Below are 19,135 nucleotides of genomic sequence, written 5' to 3'. Positions count from 1 at the left end.
AAAAAAAAAAAAAAAAAAAAAAAAAAAAAATGTCTAGTGAAATGTTCAATAGCAAAAGAAAAAAAATCATAAACAACCACCTTCAGGATGTTAAATATTGGTATATGACAAATTATGGTACCTATTAGGTAGTCATTAAAAAGAATTAGGGGGCTTCCCTGGTGGCGCAGTGGTTGCGCGTCCGCCTGCCGATGCAGGGGAACCGGGTTCGCGCCCCGGTCTGGGAGGATCCCACAGGCTGCGGAGCGGCTGGGCCCGTGAGCCATGGCCGCTGAGCCTGCGCGTCCGGAGCCTGTGCTCCACAACGGGAGAGGCCGCAACAGAGGGAGGCCCACGTACCACAAAAAAAAAAAAAAAGAATTAGAATGATCTAAATATTATACTCTGACTTGAAAATAGCTCCATGGTCTCCATGTATTGATATATAATGTTTGTATAATACAGGAAGACATCTGGAAGGACAGTCACCACAGTTATCCAATGCCTTTCTTGGGTGGGGAGAGATGAGAAGAGTGGGCACATTCTTTCTTTATATACCTTTTTTTAAAGTGGTACAGTAATGGGTAATTTTTAGTTTATTTATTTTCTGTTTTTGTTTTTTAATATAAATATCCAGGGGTGAGTAAGTATATATTTAAGAAGAAAACTAAATCAAAATGTTAACAGCATTATGCTTGACTAATAGGATAATACTTTAAACATATTTTATATCTTCTTTTTCTATTACTTTGAATCAATGTATTCTTCCTGCTGTTTTGCTAAATCTTTGGCTTTTTATTTAACTATGCTCTTTTCTGTTGATTTGTTTCTCTTTGAATAATAAATTGTGTGGGTTTTTCTTTTTTTAGTTCCTTGCAGTTGTGCAAGAAAAACACTGATTTGGTGTTACATTTGGAGTAAGTTTTGTCTGTTTTAAACAAAACAAGAAAAATATTGTTTCAGGCTTCTTTTTGACTCTCCCTGTTTCTTTTTTGTTGTTGTTGTTAAATAGTATTCTCACCCCCCAACTACCTCCTACATCTCATAAAATGTCTTCTTTTAGTTTTCTGTTAACATAAAATATGTTCTCAAGTAAAGAATAAGAGATAAATAAAAAGTTTAACAGATTACTCTTCCTAGGGAGACTGTAACAGAGTAATGAATTAATAAATTTGAAGCATTAATCATTCCAAGACTGAACAAGAATTTCCATCCCTTGTAATGATTCATAAATGAGAATTGCGTGCACTGCAAAGCTAGGGTGTGGGACTAATTTTAGCTAGTAGTATCTCAGCTTAAGGACTGCTTAGAAATTGCAACTCAATGTAGGTTTGTTGTTTTTAGTTGGAGAAGTATTGTGATAATTTTTTTATGATGTGGAGGAAAAATACAGCAAGTCAGAATGCCAGGGACTTCCCTGGTGGCGAAGTGGTTAAGAATCCGCCTGCCAATGCAGGAGACACAGGTTCAGGCCTTGGTCCAGAAAGATCCCACATGTCGCGGAGCAGCTAAGCCCATGCGCCACAACTACTGAGCTTGTGCTCTAGAGCCCACGAGCCACAACTACTGAGCCCACGTGCCACAACTACTGAAGCCAGCGTGCCTAGAGCCCGTGCTCTGCAACAAGAGAAGCCACCGCAATGAGAAGCCTGCGCACCACAACGAAGAGTAGCCCAGCTCGTGGCAACTAGAGGAAGCCCACGTGCAGCAATGAAGACCCAACGCAGCCAAAAATAAATAAATATATAAATTAATTTTAAAAAATTAAAAACAAAAAAAGAATGCCAATTACTGGTGCTGGTGATGAAAATAAAAAGGAAAATGAAGACATCTAAGAAAGTAAAAGTTCTTAGGAAGTAGCAGTTTGAGGCAATAGCAATGGTATTGCTTATTGAGATAAATGTATGCTGCTACAGGGACATTTCTTGGGGTAGATTTCAAGGAACAGAGTCACACAAAATCATTAGCAAGAGGAAAAATATTTGGAAAACATTGCCTACTATAGCTAGCCTTTTTAGATTTACTATGCATAATTAGCATAGTAAAAGTTCTCTGACATCTTCTAATAAAGAAACCTGTTTTACATGGTTTAATCCAATATTTCCCAAATTTATTTGACCTTAGAGCCCTTTTCTCATGTAATATCTATTAGAAACATCTAACAGAACTGTGTTCTTCACAAGACTCTCTGGGGATTGCTGTACTAATGTGAAAATGCAATAAATATGATGTAAAAATTTTTTCAGTGATAGAAGGTATTTTTAACAACTATACAAATTACTTCAGTCCTTTATCAATGAAAAGTTTGAACCTTTTATTACCACATTTTATGGGAATTATAAGCTACAGCAGTATTATGGATTTGCAGATTCAAGACTATCTCAGACTGCATTTCCTGCAAATAACCAGAGTACACATTTTTAGTGCAAGGAGTTGGTAAAAGTCTTTTAAGTATAAATAAGCACTTCTTTGCCTTTTACAAGCTAGCAAGCTATATCTGTCTTCAGCTCTCTCAACTTTAAAAAGTATATAGTAATAACTACTGGGTCCTTCATTTTCACTGATACTGAGAAAGCAAATCATAGTTTTGTTCTTCAATTTAGAGCCATTACCTGTACTAATGATGTCTTCTGGAAGCTCATCTCCACAGTATCTGAAAGAGAATTTTTTAAAAAGAGAGGTCACATGAATGATTATTGTATAGCTATTGCAAGTGGCTCTTAGTGATAATTGATGTACTTTATTTTCCCTAAGTAATGGCTCATTTTTCTATTATTTTACAACATTTTATATTTTTTTATTTTTACTTGAATTTGTAAGAGAGAAGAGGGGTTAAAACATTGAAATATCCTTCTCACAGTATTAATGAGATTCTTAAGAAAGAATTTGTGGCATTACTGTGTCTACAAAGCTTTTTGTGTGGTAGACAATTTGAATCTATTTGGAAATTTTTTAAATTTGTTTCTGATTAATCTCATGAAGTTTTCTTCACAGTTAGAAAAGAATGGGTGTATGACTGATTTAAAAGGGAAAGAATTATGTTGGACCTTATAGACATAAGAGGGTGTGATTTTTATCTGAATCACGGCTTGAAAGGAATTCCCTTGCACATGATAATATAAAAAGTAAGGGTTTTGGGCTTCCCTGGTGGCGCAGCGGTTGCGCGTCCGCCTGCCGATGCAGGGGAACCGGGTTCGCGCCCCGGTCTGGGAGGATCCCACATGCCGCGGAGCGGCTGGGCCCGTGAGCCATGGCCGCTGAGCCTGCGCGTCCGGAGCCTGTCCTCCGCAACGGGAAAGGCCGCAGCAGAGGGAGGCCCGCATACCACAAAAAAAAAAAAAAAAAAAAAAAAAAAAAAAAAAGTAAGGGTTTTTATAAGTTTCTAAAAAAATGTAATTTATTCCTGAGGGGGAGAAAGTCTTTATAAAGGTAAATTACACAATATAATCCAATAAATAACAAATTAGCCTGTAGATTAAAAAATCATTTATGATTTTATCTAGACCTGTAATTGATTTCTGAAACTAGGTTTAGAATAAAAATGTTACCTTAATTCCCAAGGTAGGAGGTCCATTCTTTCAAAAAAGACTTTGTTCTTAATTCCTCCAACCCTACTTCTAGGCTTCTTCAAACTATTTTTAAAAACTATATATTTTTTCTATAGTAGTAGTCTCAGCTAAAGAACAAAACAAAACGAAAACCACTTTCCCTCCAAAAATTGCTGTTCATTTATGCAACAAATGCCTTTGTTTTTCTTTGTATTTAAGTTACAGATTTCAAAGTCAATAAAAAGATATTGTCTGTCATTTTAAATTATCCCCACTACTATTTTCTTTCATTAAATTACTATTATGGATAATAGAGAATTGATAACTGATAATCTATTGATAATGGATAGTCTAAAATACACATTATTAAGTGGGGACCTGAATACATAAAACACCTTAACTGTACACTCCTTAATTTACAGTATTTTGTAAAATGTTGCAAATTTTGTATTGTAAAATTTAAACTATGTTAAAGATATGGATGGGAACACACAAAAAATGTGTCCCAGCATGTTAAAAAACCCAGGGAAAAATACTGAGGAAAGAAATACTTGTTTTTTATGGCAAAGAAAGTTACTTTTAAAAAGATATCCATTGTGTATTTAGCTAAACTATATGAGAGAAGGGGCTATAGTTTACTTATTTGCCTTATATCCATAATGCTTAGTACAATGCTTTGTACACAGAAGAAAGGCAACAATTATTGAATTTATAATTATTTTTAGGAGATTGACAGAAATCAGAACATTTAAACCCCCCCCCAAATTTCCCAACTCATATATCTTCTTTCTTCTGTTAGTCAAATCTTGAGGTCTTTATAAATAGAATATGTAACTAACTGTTACAATTTAACAAATCAAAAAGCAGCTATAACTATTTTAATAAGTAGACATAGCAGCTGACTATGGCTTCTTATGAGTAACAGTGCAAAAAAAAGTCGTGGTTAAAAAAGGATACTCTGGGGCTTCCCTGGTGGCGCAGTGATTAAGAATCCACCTGCCAATGCACGGGACAAGGGTTCGAGCCCTGGTCCGGGAAGATCCCACATACCGCGGAGAAGCTAAGCCCGTGCGCCACAACTACTGAGCCTGCGCTCTAGAGCCCGTGAGCCACAACTGCTGAAGCCCACACGCCTAGAGCCTGTGGTCTGCAACAAAGAGAAGCCACCCCAATAAGAAGCCCGCGCACCACAACGAAGAGTAGCCCAGCTTGCCACAACTAGAGAAAGCCCACGTGCAGCAACAAAGACCCAACTCAGCCAAAAATAAATAAATGAATAAATTAATTTTTTAAAAAAGGATACTCTGTTGCAGGAGAATAGATAAACTGGAAAAATCAATGTTGTAGGGACAGTTGGATAAAAATAAAAGAAACATCATGCAAAATATCGGATGTTCATTAGCTTCCTGTATGGAGAAACAATACATACCTTCCCACAAAGCCATGGACATCATCGTAACTGTCATATATTTCAACATAGTCAGCCAAGCAAGCTGAGTCATCTTCAAGGTCAAAGTCCAAAAAACTCAGGTGAATACGCTGACCATACTTGAGTCTAATGTGCCAGTAGCAGATTTGGTTATCATCATACTCATTTGGGAAGCCTGGAGTTTTAAAAATTTGCTTTGGATCTGTGAAGACACCACCACACTCCTTTGCTGAAATGAGAAAAAAAAAAATGATAAGAAAGCATTTTTTTAAAATGATTCCTACTTTAAAAAAGATATTCATTTCTTAGTGTCCATCTATTTAGTACTTTTTATGAAATAAAAATAAAATGATTTAATATGTAGTATCCATAGTATATTGTGTGTAACTGTAGCTAAAGAATAAATGTTTTTTCATTAATAGTTGCTAAATTCTCTAAAATGAACATAGACCACTTGTGAATTTCTTTTTATTCTAACTTTTTAAAAATTAATTGATTTATTTTTGGCTGCGTTGGGTCTTCATTGCTGCGCGCAGGCTTTCTCTAGTTGCAGTGAGCGGGGGCTACTCTTTGTTGCAGTGTGTGGGCTTCTCCTTGGGGTGGCTTCTCTTGTTGCGGAGCACCGGCTCTAGGCACGTGGGCTTCAGTAGTTGTGGCATGCGGGCTCTAGAGCACAGGCTCAGTAGTTGTGGCACATGGGCTTAATTGCTTCGTGGCATGTGGGATCTTCGAGGACCAGGGTTCGAATCTGTGTCCCCTGCATTGGCAGGGAGATTCTTAACCACGGTGCCACCAGGGAAGTCCCCACTTGTGAGTTTTTTAAGAAGTAAAACAGCAAGAAGGAATAATAATTGTGCTCCTGTTGACATTTTTGCTCTGTTTACGTTTTAAGCATAGGATGCATGTCTTATGTGTACACTTAAATGTGTTTTGACAAATACATATGCCCATATTACCAACAGCCCAATCAAGATGACAGGGATTTTGTTCTGTGGTGTCACCACTGTGTCTTCAGGGACTCAGACACTTAGAATAATGAGTCCAATAAATTCTGTTTGGAAAATCATTATAGAATATGAAGATCACTTAGGGAATTTGAAGGTCACTCTAATCCAGTTAAAAGGAATAATTTATAATCATTCTATACTCCTTTTACTGGTTTTTAGCACCTTAATCCTAATACTATTTGAGGATTTGGTGGAGATATCCATGTTGGTTTTTTCAAGCCATTTACCATTTCATAGATTTCTGTCCTGTCCCATAACCTGTTATAAGAACAAACAATCTCTGCCAGAACAGTGATTTTACAGTATGCCTAGAGAGAAAGCTGTGGAAGGGCCCCAGTTAATTTTAATTCCATATCACCTAAATGTCTAGTGTCTTGAAAAAGCTATACAAACTGGAAACTCAAAAATAATCTGAGTGGTGGTGATGGTAGTGGTGACTCTGGATAGCATTCAAAGGTATTTTTTATTATATCAATTAGACGGTTTTATTTTTATTTTTTTTGGCTGTGCCACGCAGCTCGCAGGATCTTAGTTCCCCGACCACGGATCCAACCTGTGCCCTCGGCAGTGAAAGCGCCGAGTCCTAACCACTGGGCCGCCAGAGAATTCCTCAATTAGAAGTTTTTTACAAGAATATTCTCCTTTAAAATAACTATTACAATAAAAAATTGTGTTAGAATCCTTAACACCATAGAAGTAAAGGAAGCTTATCACCCCGGGGCAGAACAGGCTCTTAGAAAGGCAAGGAAGTGACAAAAGAGGGTCAGGGATCTAGTCTGAGCTCTGTGTCCAGTCTATACCTCAGTTTCTTCATTGGTAAAATAAATATAGTCATGCCTCTCCTGTTACCTCCCTCACAGGACTATTCTGAGGATAAAATATAAAGGATAGCTTAAGGGTATTATGCAAAGTGTAAGCTATTCTTATTGTATTATTAAATATTATATAATACATAGTTTATATGTGCACATAAGCATGTACAGTGCCCGCTTTGGGAGTGATTTTCTTTGTCCCATAGCATCCTATCTTTGATGTATATGTCATTAGATTAAGAAAAATATTCAAATATTGAACTAACTTGTTTTTATATTTAGCTATATCTATTCAGCTCTATACTTCATGTTACATATAATTACTGCCTCATCTCTTGCTTATTTAGAAAATGACAGATTTATAAAGCAGGCTGGGTCCCTGAGGACTGACAGCTAATTGGTTAAGAAGTATTCATACAGGAGGCAGTCGGCATCATGCCACACATTCAGAACTCGAATGAGCAAGCTGACTTCTGGACACTTCTGAATGACCCTATTCTTCCTTGTTTCAATCAACTCTAACTTGGTGGTATTGATTAATTAATAATCATTGCTTTATTTTTCTGATACCATTATGATTTTTTTCATTCCAATTATTTTTCAATGAACTGTTCTCCCATTGCTAGTTCAGGTGGCCCCCAGTCCCCTTCAGGTTGACCACATCCTAAATAATCAGTATATCACTGAATCCAAAAGTAAGCTGAGACTGGAGTAAGCACAAGTCTCCCAGGATTCTGTACACACATTCCCAGAGTAAAAAGCATTCAGCCTCTATGGGAAACAAAAGCAGCTTATAAAAATTTGTAAGTTAAGGTGGCATTCTTATAAGAGGGCAATGAAATACTACTGTAAGAATCTTTCCATTTGTACTTCTACATCTTCCTTAGACTTTGACCTTTGGAAATGATTGAGTAGATGCTCAGAGATCCTGAAGTTTATCAGGCAAAAGAATCAGATAATATATTTGGAAATAGAAGTTACTCTTAAGAGTAAAAAGAGAGTTGCCTGTATAAATATATTTAAGAAAAAGGAAAAGAGGAAGAGAGAAAGAGAAGAAAAGAAGATATATGAATTATTAACAATGACTAAATATAGGACTAAATATAGTATACTATAGGCTTAAAGTATGTCAAAGTGATGTGAAAGTTATAATCTATATGAATGCACATGTTATTCATATTTTTGAATTTTATTTATTTTTCTTATACAGCAGGTTCTTATTAGTTATCTAGTTTATGCATATTAGTGTATATATGTCAATCCCAATCTCCCAATTCATCCCCCCCCATTTATTCATATTTTGTCTCAAGTGGGAATAGGTGACAGCTCTAGGAAAAATTCTTTTCTACTTGGAGTATACATTATTGTGAGGTATAGTTTAGTTGCAAATGTGAGAAACTGTTCTCCAATGGTTAATATTATTAAATAATAAATTCTATAATAATATGCTAGAACTTCACTGTAATCTCCTACTTTGTCATGGACATTCTCTAAGGTAGATACAGATGGGACACCACCTGAGGATGTTTATGATCATATCTGTGGCAAATACTTTGTAACATGTTGTAACACTTTGTAATATTATCCTGGGGGAAATACATCCCAAAACAACAGTCTACTTTTTTCTCCAACAGCATGGACCAAGAATTACTGTTTATAGTAATTATAATGTGTTAATTTTCTCTTTAAAGTTTTCCTAGTGCAATCAACCATGGAAAAAGAATATGAATAAACAAGTACTTACAATAATAACTAGCATATCCAGTATATATTTGTTAAAACAAACCACAGAATGAGGGTTGCTTAGTTTGGAAGTTTAAGAATTTATGCCCAAAAAGAAATTAGGGAAAAACTTTGTTTATTCTGTCTCCTTTTTCTCATTCTATTATAGGGATAATTTTGAACAGTTAACATTTGGTAGTACTACTTCATAGTTTTAGCTAATTAACTGTGACAAGTTTATAACCTTTTTTTTTTTTTTTTTTTTTTTTTTGTCCTTTGTAATCAGGAAGTTCCCTAGCACAGAAAAGAATTAAGTCGTGATCTCACCTGCCTACTAATTACTGGCTGTGTGAAAGTTACTTAAGCTCTTGAACTTTAGTTTCCTGAATTCTAAAATGGGTATAACAATAAAGTGACAGTGTGGATGAAGAGACATAAGTCAGTGTGTGGCACAGCATAATCATTCTATGAATGGTAGTTGTTATTAATAATTATCATTACTAAATTGCTCTCTCTCTGGAAGAAGAAAGTCATTTCTTTTTACTAACCTCTTAGTAACCTGTACCTGTTTTTATATAGTATAAAATTATTGTTTTTGACAAACCATGTGGGTTGTAGCAATAAGCATCCCATCTTTCACTTCTGTTCAGACGGACTCCGTAATCAATAATACCAGTTTTTCCAAATCCACAGTTGGGCCCTGGCTTCACAATGGGGTATCCAACTCTGCCCTTGGCCATCCACCCAGCAGCACAGATGTGAAATCCTGCAAGAGAATGGAAGGGTAATGGCTTAACTGGTTATTCCCTCAGCTGAGCGAAGGTCATCTCAACCAAGATGGCCCCTTGCAACAGGAACAGTGTCTTAACTGCCCAAATCCACTTCATATAAAAGGGGAAGAACTGTTTTCTTAAAAAATAAAGTTTGAATATATATAAAAGTTCTTGTAACATCTGACTTTTACTAGGAAATGACATCTTACTTGGAAAAAAAAAATGGAGCAGATGGACTAGGAAATAATAATACCATGGATATGAAAACAATCCAATTTCAGAGCTGGCTTCTTTTCACAAATGACTGAGCTAGTGCCATGAGTTAATTTCTGGAATTACCATCAATACTGAAAAAAATTTTTTCAAATGATAATTTCTCCTTCAGGATCAATTAAGATATCACTAATATTTTAAAAATTTGAATAGGGATAAAAGTACTCATACATTTCAAACAAAGCCTCAGCCTTGTTCTCCTTACTCAACTTTGGAGGCTGTTTTAATATTTGCCAATGCCACCCAAGAACGATTTGACTACAAGTCCCCAATGGCTAGTAATGTCTCTGGCCTTTGTATACCTCATTCCATTTACTGCGTCACACACAGCCTTAACGGTATAGACTGAGCAGTCATCTGGGGAGACTTTGGGGCATTTTCGAGAACACCTTTATTTTTGTCTTGGGTAAAGTATAATAATAGTATGAGCTTTGCCAGGTATGTTCCTATCAGCAAAGGGATATCTTCAGTGGAGAAGAAAATTCTGAATTGGGGTGGCCTTTTGGATTCTCTTGAAAGTCCAGGAGAGACAGTAGCAACCCGTTTTTTTTAATATAAAGAAGCAAACAGCATTTGTTAATTACTGGGTTTTCACCAGGTGTCCTGACATCATCTTCCCAGTTTCTTTCATCTGCCACCTTACAACTTGTTTATCCTCCTTTTCCTCATGGCTTTTGATCCTAAAGTACAAATGCATTCTCCCACTTAATGAAAAAAAAAAGAAAAGGAAAAAATTGAAAATAATTGGAAAAAAAATCCACTAAATTCACTATTTCTTCTACCAAGTAAATTTCTTTGTAAGACACAACATAGTAGCATCATTTAACAGCTGAGGAAAATGACACACAGACGTCAAGGAGAGATAGAATGATATTAAAAATGAATAGCAATGGCATTAAAATTAATGAGGGGTTTAAATGCTATCGAGATAATGATGTCTGCATTTTCTTTTGATGTTTAGTTATTAGCTCCCAATGGGGTGTGACCCCAACTAGGTTACTAGTAATAGGAGTTGTCCACCAGCTCTAGGCAGAGAAGATGGGAGAAGCCAGAGGAGCTATTAGCAGGGGTGGAGAGAAAAGTCTTAATAAGGGGTTGCAGGAAAGATGGAAAATTTTTTTTCCAAGGGTGAAAAAGAAGATTATTGTCAAAGCCGTTACCAATTTTTCTGGCTGCCTCTAACTGCTTGTAGGTGGCAAGATGGCCACCTTCATATTCACACACCGCCTTCGCTTCTGCATAGGTGAGCTTGTACTTGCCAGACCGCGCTTCTCTGTGGTAAACGCCTGCTGCTTGTTCTGTGAATTCACAAAATGTCGTCAATGCACTGTTATCCATTCTTGTGGAACAAGGGAAATTTTGTGGCCTCAGCTGGAAGATTACATCAGCTATTGTTCCTGCCAAAGGGTTTCCTGGGTCAGCTGCCTTGAGTGGCTAAGTTTTCATTGTTAGAAAGCTTTGGGAAAAAAATATGAATGAGGGGAATTTTGGGGGACATAAATAGAAACTTGAGGCTAAATTATTTTTTGAACTGATAACCTGAAAGAAAGTTTTAACACAACATTGTATTTCTGCATTATCCAAAGGTGATAGAGTTTTGACTTTTTTTTTGGCTTTGTTTTAAAAACTTGGAAAGGTAAGCAATAGGAAAAGAAAAGGAGTTGAAGGCAAAAGAAACCAATGAAAATTGGCTTACAGTGAAGGAGAAAAGTAAGCCAAAATATCCATTTGAGGGAAATGACTAATGCAATATAATTGAGAATTTAGTAAACAAATCAAAAACTGAGGAAAAGTTTAAAGGAGTCCAAAGCAAGCAAATATTACATTGAAGAATAGAAAAATAGATTTAAATACAGCAGAGAAAAAGCGGGACACACCTAACTACCAGTTCCTAAGTTCTTTATCTGGTTTGTCTTTTTCGGTTCACATTTGTTCCCAACGTATTTTAGATAGTGTTAAGTCATACATGAGCTGTCTCCCAAAATAGAGCACTGTTTAAAATGATTGTCTTGAGTTTGGAGTGCATTTTGCCATAGAAACAATGTGAAAAGATTCCCAAGACAATAATCATAACATAGCTCTAATCGTTCTATGTTGACTGTCAGATTATTGTTAAGTCTTTGTCCCCTGACCTGTGCAATCAGCCACCATCAAGACCATTTCCAACGAGAACGTATGTTTCTTGGCATGCAGCAAGATAGGAATCCAGCAGTATTAGAAATACTGTTCTTTACTCTCTTCCCCAAAGCTGAAGTTGACAAGATATGAATCCAGCAGTATTAGAAATACTGTTCTTTACTCTCTTCCCCAAGCTGAAGTTGACAATAGGAGATGCTGCTTGGCATTTTTCTGGACTCCATGGGATACTGCTCTTATACCTTATATGGAAAAAGCCTGTCATTAATACACAGTACCTTAGTGCATCTGATACTTATAGGTCAGAGAACACAAGGAACATCAAAGTCATTTTCCCCTTTGAGAGTCACCTACTTCCCAAGTGTCCTTCATAGGGTAAAGCCTCATTAACTAAACTTTTACTCGTTTCCAATTTGGCTGTTTTAAGAATATACCATGAGGTACTTTGATAGGTGCTGGGGATCAAGCCCTATTCTCAAGCAACTTGAGCACTCGTGGGCAATGCAAGTCATCTATTTTGAAGTACAAGGGGTACTAAGGCTTTTAGTAGAGAAGGAGACATGTAGTGCTTACTAATGTATTGTGATGGAGATTATTGTTACTTTTTAAAAATGTTAAAACTGTATCTGTTCTCTAAAAGATCTTTGTTTGAAAAAAATTTTGTAGGAATTATTTTATCTGTCAAGGTTTCTCAAACTAAGATTTCCGTGATATTTTACTCCAGCAATAAAATTATGATGTACTAAGCACAGGGAGATCACCTCTGTGCTTTGTGACCATGAGAGGGGTGGGATAGGGAGGGTGAGAGGGAGGGAGACACAAGAGGGAAGAGATATGGGAACATATGTATATGTATAACTGATTCACTTTGTTGTAAAGGAGAAACTAACACACTATTGTAAAACAGTTATACTCCAATAAAGATGTTAAAAATAAATAAATAAATAAATAAATAAAATTATGATGTACTAAAAACACGACAGCAAGCTCCAAATGGAGTCTCTTATGCTAAGACCCACATCACCAAACCAAGACTTAAGTATGGTTTCGGCTCACCCAGAAATGGAATCTTAAACCAGTCAGTCAGAAATCTCCTGATCACCACCCGTTAGGTCATCTGCCTGATAGACCCCTGCCATCCCCTGAAGGAAAGTAACCTTGCCATAACCAACCTGCTTTTTCACCTGGTAAAACTTGCTTCTGCCTGCTCCCTTCTGCCTATGAAAGTCTTGCATTTTGTACCACTCCTCGGAGCTCCTTTCTGTCTGTTAGATTGGATGCTGCCAAATTCAAATGGATTTTTGCTCAGATAAACTCAAAATTTTAAGTATGCTTCAGTTTTTCTTTTAACAGATGTTTGCAGGAAAAAAATAAATTAACAGAAAAGAATTTTAAAATAATTTTAAGTTTTCTTCCTGGTAGTTTTTCTTAAACTTTCGGTACCTCTTAAACTTGTCTAGTCATAAGATAGTAACTTAAATAGCAGAAATGTCTATGCTATAATTTTTAGTTTATTAAATAATTTTAATATTCCACACTGTTCCTGAAAGAGACCCAAACTTCCCATTATTTTGCCTTATGAACGAGTTGAGTACCCTTGGCACGTCTACTTGACAGTTTTAAGCACACATTTATTTTAAAGTATTTCTCAATTCAGAATTTTAAACTCCTAAGATGGTCCTTTGTACAATGAGTCCTAATCTAAAAAATTTCACCTTTCAGAGGAAGTAATAATTTATTAACTTTTCTAGTTGTCATTCACTGAAATTGAAAATCTATTTAACCAATAACTTCCTTTTCCTTTTAGTAAGTGGTGACACAATACTATGTTGGCTCTGATTTCTATTTCTGGTTCTACAGTGGACCAGTTGTGTGACCTTGTATTAATCACTGCCTGAGCTTCAGTTTCCTCATCTATCCAATGAGAATAATGACAGCTATTTTTTGGAATATATAAACCATAAAACCCATAAACATAGCTTCTGTATCCTAGTAGGAGCTCATGATAATGTTACTTTTCCCTTCTCCTTTTTTGGATTCAATACAATGGCTAAAAAGAATTGTTTATCTGTACATTTTTTTATTTTCATAATCCATTTAAACTAGTTAAAGTCTCTTGTCCTTAAGTGTCTTTTAAAAAATTACTATCTAAGGAATTAGAGGATACAAGAGTTAAAAATAAACCTTAGGGGTCCCCTACTTCAGACTTCTCATTTTACCAGTATGGGACTGAGACCAAGAGTTTAAAGTGCCTTGTTCTTGATAGTTGCTAGCAGATTTCCTGCCTTCTAATTCAACTCTCTTCCCTCCCTAAATAGTTTTCTAATACTACATTGGCCTAACCAACTGTAAACAATTTATGCTAGGCTGACTGATCAATAATTTGTCTCACATTGAAGCATGAAGCACTGTGCAATCACTCCGGGCCTCAAATGTGCAGTATACTATTAACAAACATTTGGGTTTTCTCCTCTCTATCTCTAGGACAGAACTCCTATTGTCTCGCTTTATATTTTGGTGATATACAACATCACTTAAAAAAACAACAACAACAACTCCAAATTACTTGATCATTAGCAAATATGACAGCATTTCAAAGTTTATCCATGTGGGTTTAACTCTTACTAGCTTTATGATCATCTTTGTCATTTCTGACAAATAGGTGTATATTTCCCAAGTTTGACGGTGTGCAATGAAAATAAAGAGACTTGCTCATTCCTCTAGTAAATTCCAGACCCCATCTTGGCCAAGTGGATTGCACTGTTCAGCATGAAAGCTGTTCACTGGCTCAAACTGAAAAAAGAGGCTGCAAGGCTGTGCATTGCAATCGAGCTTTCTAATGAAATCCGCATGGCTGCAGTTATTACCAGAGAGAAACATGCTGAAAGGGAAAATATTCTATAACTATGTGCTGCTTAGCAAGCGTAACATCAAGATCTAGGTTAATTTTGCTTTCTCTTTATTTCTCTATTTTATACAAGGATCTGTCAGTTTTCTTCTTGAGCAATTCAAATTTTTTTCACTATCAAACACAACAGTGAACATAAAGCAGTATTAATTTGTATCATGAGAATTAAAGCATTGTTTAGAGTACTATAAGGGGTATTTTGGGTTTTCTCTATTTAGCCTTTTTTGGTCTGTTTATATTCACAGTTAGGTCTATGTCATTCCTTACATTTAACAAAACAAAACAACAAAAGAAACTTTCCTTGTCTAACAAAAGAGGTAGAAAAGTATTTAAATGGATAGCTCAAACAAAAGAAATCAAGTGGTAAGAATGCATCCAGAAATACAAGCTTTTTTCATTTTTTTCTATATTACAAGCTGGCTTTGTCAAACTAGTCAAAAGATGTTTGGAAAAAGCATGATATACACTACAGGTCAGAGTACATGGAGCAATGATTATAAAATTATTGTATATTCCAATTTACCTGTTGTAATTCTCTTATGGTTACCTGTTATGAAATCTGACTAGAAATGCATTGAAATGAAAACAAAATAATATATTGGTGGTTTTATTTTGTTAAGGAAACATTCTGCACTATACCACCACACCTTCTTTGAAAATTTTAAAGCATATTTTCATATGGAATATAAATATTAACCTCTATTTTCTACTGAACAGTTCACTTTATAAAAAGCTATTTTAAAATTTTAGAAGGCAGAAACACTTTTTTAAAAAAGATATATGCATTCCAGTAGCTATCTTTCCAAGCATTTTCTTGGAAAACATCAGCCTTGAACAGAAGAGAAAAATTAACAGCTTTGATTCACTTCTCCATGAATTCAAAGAAGCGACTTTCCCAACAAGCTCATGAGTGAAGTTTCTTACCAAGCCATATGGAGTTATGAAAAATTCCATTCTTGAATCCCCATCCGTGAGCCTCTTCCCACAGCAAGACAAATAAGTAAATTAAGATGATCATATCTCAGTTGTAGAGAAGGAATAGCCTGTTAGGGGCTGCTCAGGATAAATTCCCAGAGCAGAGGCTGAAATGTGTCTGAAACATCTGGTTTCCACATCTTTTAAATGGTTTTTCTTTCTTTTTTTTTTTTTTCAGCTGTGAGGTCAGCAAGTACTCTCCAATGGCATTTTCCTCTGTAGAGTTACACAATTAACTCACTGTCTGAGGCAAATTCTCTGACTCATTTGCATTGGCAACCAAAACTAAGGATATAGAATGATCATCTACATTTTAAAATTCACTTACTTTGAAAGGGGATCCTTTATTCTATCTGTCATGGACACTTTTCTCTTAGGAAGTTTGTTTAACTTGGTGCAGATTCAGCAGTGGTTTCAAAACAACAAAAGAAAGACACCAGTAGGAATTTTAAGAGAAACTCTGAATATCTTATTTGCAGTAAGTCAATTATGCGGTATGGGGTTTGGGGTTAAACACTAATCTTGAACTTGACTAAAGTAACTAATGTTACTTTAGTTTTCCTTAAACATTGCCAAGCTTGTATAGAAAGTTTGAAACAAAAAGTGTGCACAGCTGGCAAACTCTAAACTGTCTCCAGTGATGTAGCATTTCTTTACCCTCTCCTCTGTCTGCTTTTGTCCTGGGTGGGGTCTGTTGCAGTCCTTGGTTTATTGTGGTCAGTAGGTAAATACACCAGCTTCCAGAAGAGTAGTTCAGTTTCAGAGACTTAGGACATTCCAGCATTTTGGGGCTATCTTATAATACAAATTTTTCCAGGCCACAAATCCTTGATTTTGGGGGAGGAAGGTGGGTGGTAGATAGTCATAAAGTTAATTAAAATATGACCTTAGGTTCCCCGAACTACTCTAACTTTGAAGATGATCAAAATCATAGGTAACAGTCATCATAGAAAAGTCACCATGCCTTGAAATACCCCAAATTTTCCTCTCCTTTTGTGCAGGGTCCTTGGGGAACCTGTCTGGTAATACCCCACTGCTCTGATGCTGGTGGCGTTTCCTGTTGATTGACAGCCACTTTTTTGGGCGGATTTGGCTTCTCTTTCTCATTTGTCATTCTTCGCTACTTAGCGTCTCTACTCTTGCTACCAAACTGCTTCCCATTTGCTCCCATTATATTCATTTCTCTCATGCTTTCTTAGTTCCGCCATTGATATTGGAATCTGGATTTGCTCTGATCTAAAGTTAGCCTTGAATCCCTTAGGCATCTTTGTGTTGCACATCAAAGGCTTAGACTGATCTTATCTCTCCTGGAAAGAGCAATTGTGGGGGGTAGGCTGAGGGTGCAGAATTTACTGGATGCTCACTGAGATGCGCATAAAGCTGTTAGGGTTCAAAACTCTCTATTTTAGACCCACAGCAGATGAGAGATGAGGGGATTATATCCCAGTTCACTGACAGAATTAAAGGGTTTAAGTTTGGTGCAAAAGAGGATCTAGTCTAGACCAGGTAGGCGTGACTATGAAGAAGATAGGCATGGTCAGCAGGAAAAGGATAAATAGAGAGTTGGAAGGAACACACCATGATATTTCTCTGGAAAGTGGAATTATACGAGTATTTTTAAAAATTAATTAATTTACTTCTTTATTTTTGGCTACGTTGGGTCTTTGTTGCTGCGTGCGGGCTTTCTCTAACTGCAGCGAGCAGGGGCTACTCTTCGTTGCGGTACACGGGCTTCTCATTGCAGTGGCTTCTCTTGTGGAGCACGGGCTCTAGGCACGCAGGCTTCAGTAGTTGTGGCTCACGGGCTCATAGCTGTGGCTCGCGGGCTCTAGAGCGCAGGCTCAGTAGTCGTGGTGCACGGACTTAGTTGCTCTGCGGCATGTGGGATCTCCCTGGACCAGGGCTAGAAGCCATGTCCCCTGCAGTGGCAGGCGGATTCTTAACCACTGTGCCACCAGGGAGGCCCTATATGAGTATATTAAGTTCGTGGTTTAGGAAGTAAATATAGCTTTACTTGTGCAAGCCTACAGCAGAACCGTCACAGCCTTCCCCCTTCTTTTCCTGGTCATATTGTCTGCCCATGTGCTTTCTGCATCTCTCTAAAGTACTCAGTTCCCTCTAGGTCTCATTTATCAAAAATTACTCTCAGGAAAGGGTTGGAAATTAATCTTTACTTAGGTCAAATAATGAACAAGGATACCCTTCTTTGTTCATCTGCATTTTAACAAAGCTCCAAGTATAACAGGGTGTAAATGTTCAACTTGTTTTAACATAACATTTAATGATGACTTTGATGGATTAACCCAATCTAGGGTGGAGGATTTCTTTCTCCCCCTCCCATTTCCCCATGCAATTCCCCCCACCTCTGTACAATGTTTGGAAACCCTATCATTCAGCAAAGAGAAAACAGTGCCTAAACGTGTGGGCTCTGGTTTTGAGGGGGTGTTCAGTTCTACTGTGGAAGAAAAGAGGAGAATGAGGGTTTTGTATGGAAAAGATGCAGGGGTTGTGGGTGGGAATTCAGAGGAGAACCAGAGGGAGAAGGAGAGAGGAGAGAGAGGGAGTTTTGTTTGTGAACTTACCTTGGAAGTTGCCCAAGATAATAAGCACTCCCTGCCCACCCCGCAGTACACACTACCCAGGATGTGTCTGAGGAGCGGAGAGAAGATACACTGATGAAAATTCCTTTCAAGGGCTCAGAAGACTTGGCCAGTCCAATGCTCTGCCTTCAGGGATAAATGTCACCACCAACACCCCCTGCCCCCAATCTCTTGATTGCACCCACCAGTCACTGGCTGAAAACCCAGCAGGACTGCTTTTATGCAGAAGTACCTCCCCTTTCAGCTGCTTCCACACAGTGTTCCAATGCCCATAAGTCTAAGCAGCTACTAGACACCTAAAGACAAGGTAGGGACAACTCTACACTTGATTTGGGCTAAGACTGCACTGAACAAGCTTTAAGATCTCCTAAGCTGGCACAGTGGTTTAGTGATGTCACTATTCCACAAATTTAAAGTAAAAAAAAGAGACTCTAGGGTGGAGTTTCAAATATCTGTCAGAGGAAGAAGAAGACATTTAAAATCCTTTCAACATGCTCAGCCTCAGCCAACTGGGAAAAGGTATGGAGAAGTGTCAGGTGGATGTGGACCGAGGGGGAGAAAAAGGAAGAGAGGAAAGAGAAACACGTTCTAAGAGATCTCACGTCTGATTATACTTTAAAAAGACTGGATTTCAATTTCCCAGCAAGACATTGTGGGAAAATGCAATTCTTTGGCATACAGTATGAAAACTAAAACATAAATTATATCATTTATTGATTATATCATATATTTTGTAATCTTGGAAAGTGAAGGAAAGGGAGGAGAAGGTAAGAAAAGAAAAGTGTGGAGCTCAGTGAATTATGAAATTTGTCAGTAGAGAACATCTTTAAGAACACTGCCAGTAAGGCCATTAAATTACAATACAGGAATGCCCTACCCACCTCAAGAGCTCCATATGGACTATGGTATGAATAAAGGTCATAAAAGCTCACTATGGTATGAATAAAGCTCCATATGGACTATGGTATGAATA

The 19,135-nt window shown here is 37.0% G+C and overlaps 2 protein-coding genes across 5 annotated transcripts in view; one reads left to right on the top strand and one right to left on the bottom strand.

Annotated features, from left to right (window-relative positions):
• The window catches only part of TNFAIP6 (TNF alpha induced protein 6), a 31,395-nt gene extending 15,713 nt beyond the window's left edge, over positions 1–15,682 (bottom strand). Inside the window, exons 1-7 of one of the 4 annotated variants that reach the window (XM_028477791.2) lie at positions 15,512–15,601; positions 12,852–12,959; positions 11,676–11,921; positions 10,704–10,841; positions 9,102–9,263; positions 4,957–5,185; positions 2,592–2,632 (exon numbers count right to left, since the gene is read on the bottom strand). In XM_028477791.2, the coding sequence (XP_028333592.1) occupies positions 2,592–2,632; positions 4,957–5,185; positions 9,102–9,263; positions 10,704–10,841; positions 11,676–11,703 (598 nt within the window). In that variant the 5' untranslated portion in view covers positions 11,704–11,921; positions 12,852–12,959; positions 15,512–15,601. Of the gene's footprint in view, positions 1–2,591; positions 2,633–4,956; positions 5,186–9,101; positions 9,264–10,703; positions 10,842–11,675; positions 12,256–12,851; positions 12,960–15,511 lie in introns of those variants that run through there. The other 3 variants (XM_007114288.3, XM_007114289.4, XM_028477797.2) reach the window with 3 other exon arrangements.
• Positions 1–19,135, top strand: part of NMI (N-myc and STAT interactor) — a 112,828-nt gene that overhangs the window by 25,785 nt on the left and 67,908 nt on the right. The window lies entirely within an intron of this gene.

The sequence above is a fragment of the Physeter macrocephalus genome, chromosome 2, assembly GCF_002837175.3.
Source record: "Physeter macrocephalus isolate SW-GA chromosome 2, ASM283717v5, whole genome shotgun sequence".
Lineage (NCBI taxonomy): Eukaryota > Metazoa > Chordata > Mammalia > Artiodactyla > Physeteridae > Physeter > Physeter macrocephalus.
This window is presented reverse-complemented; position numbering and strand designations above follow the sequence as displayed.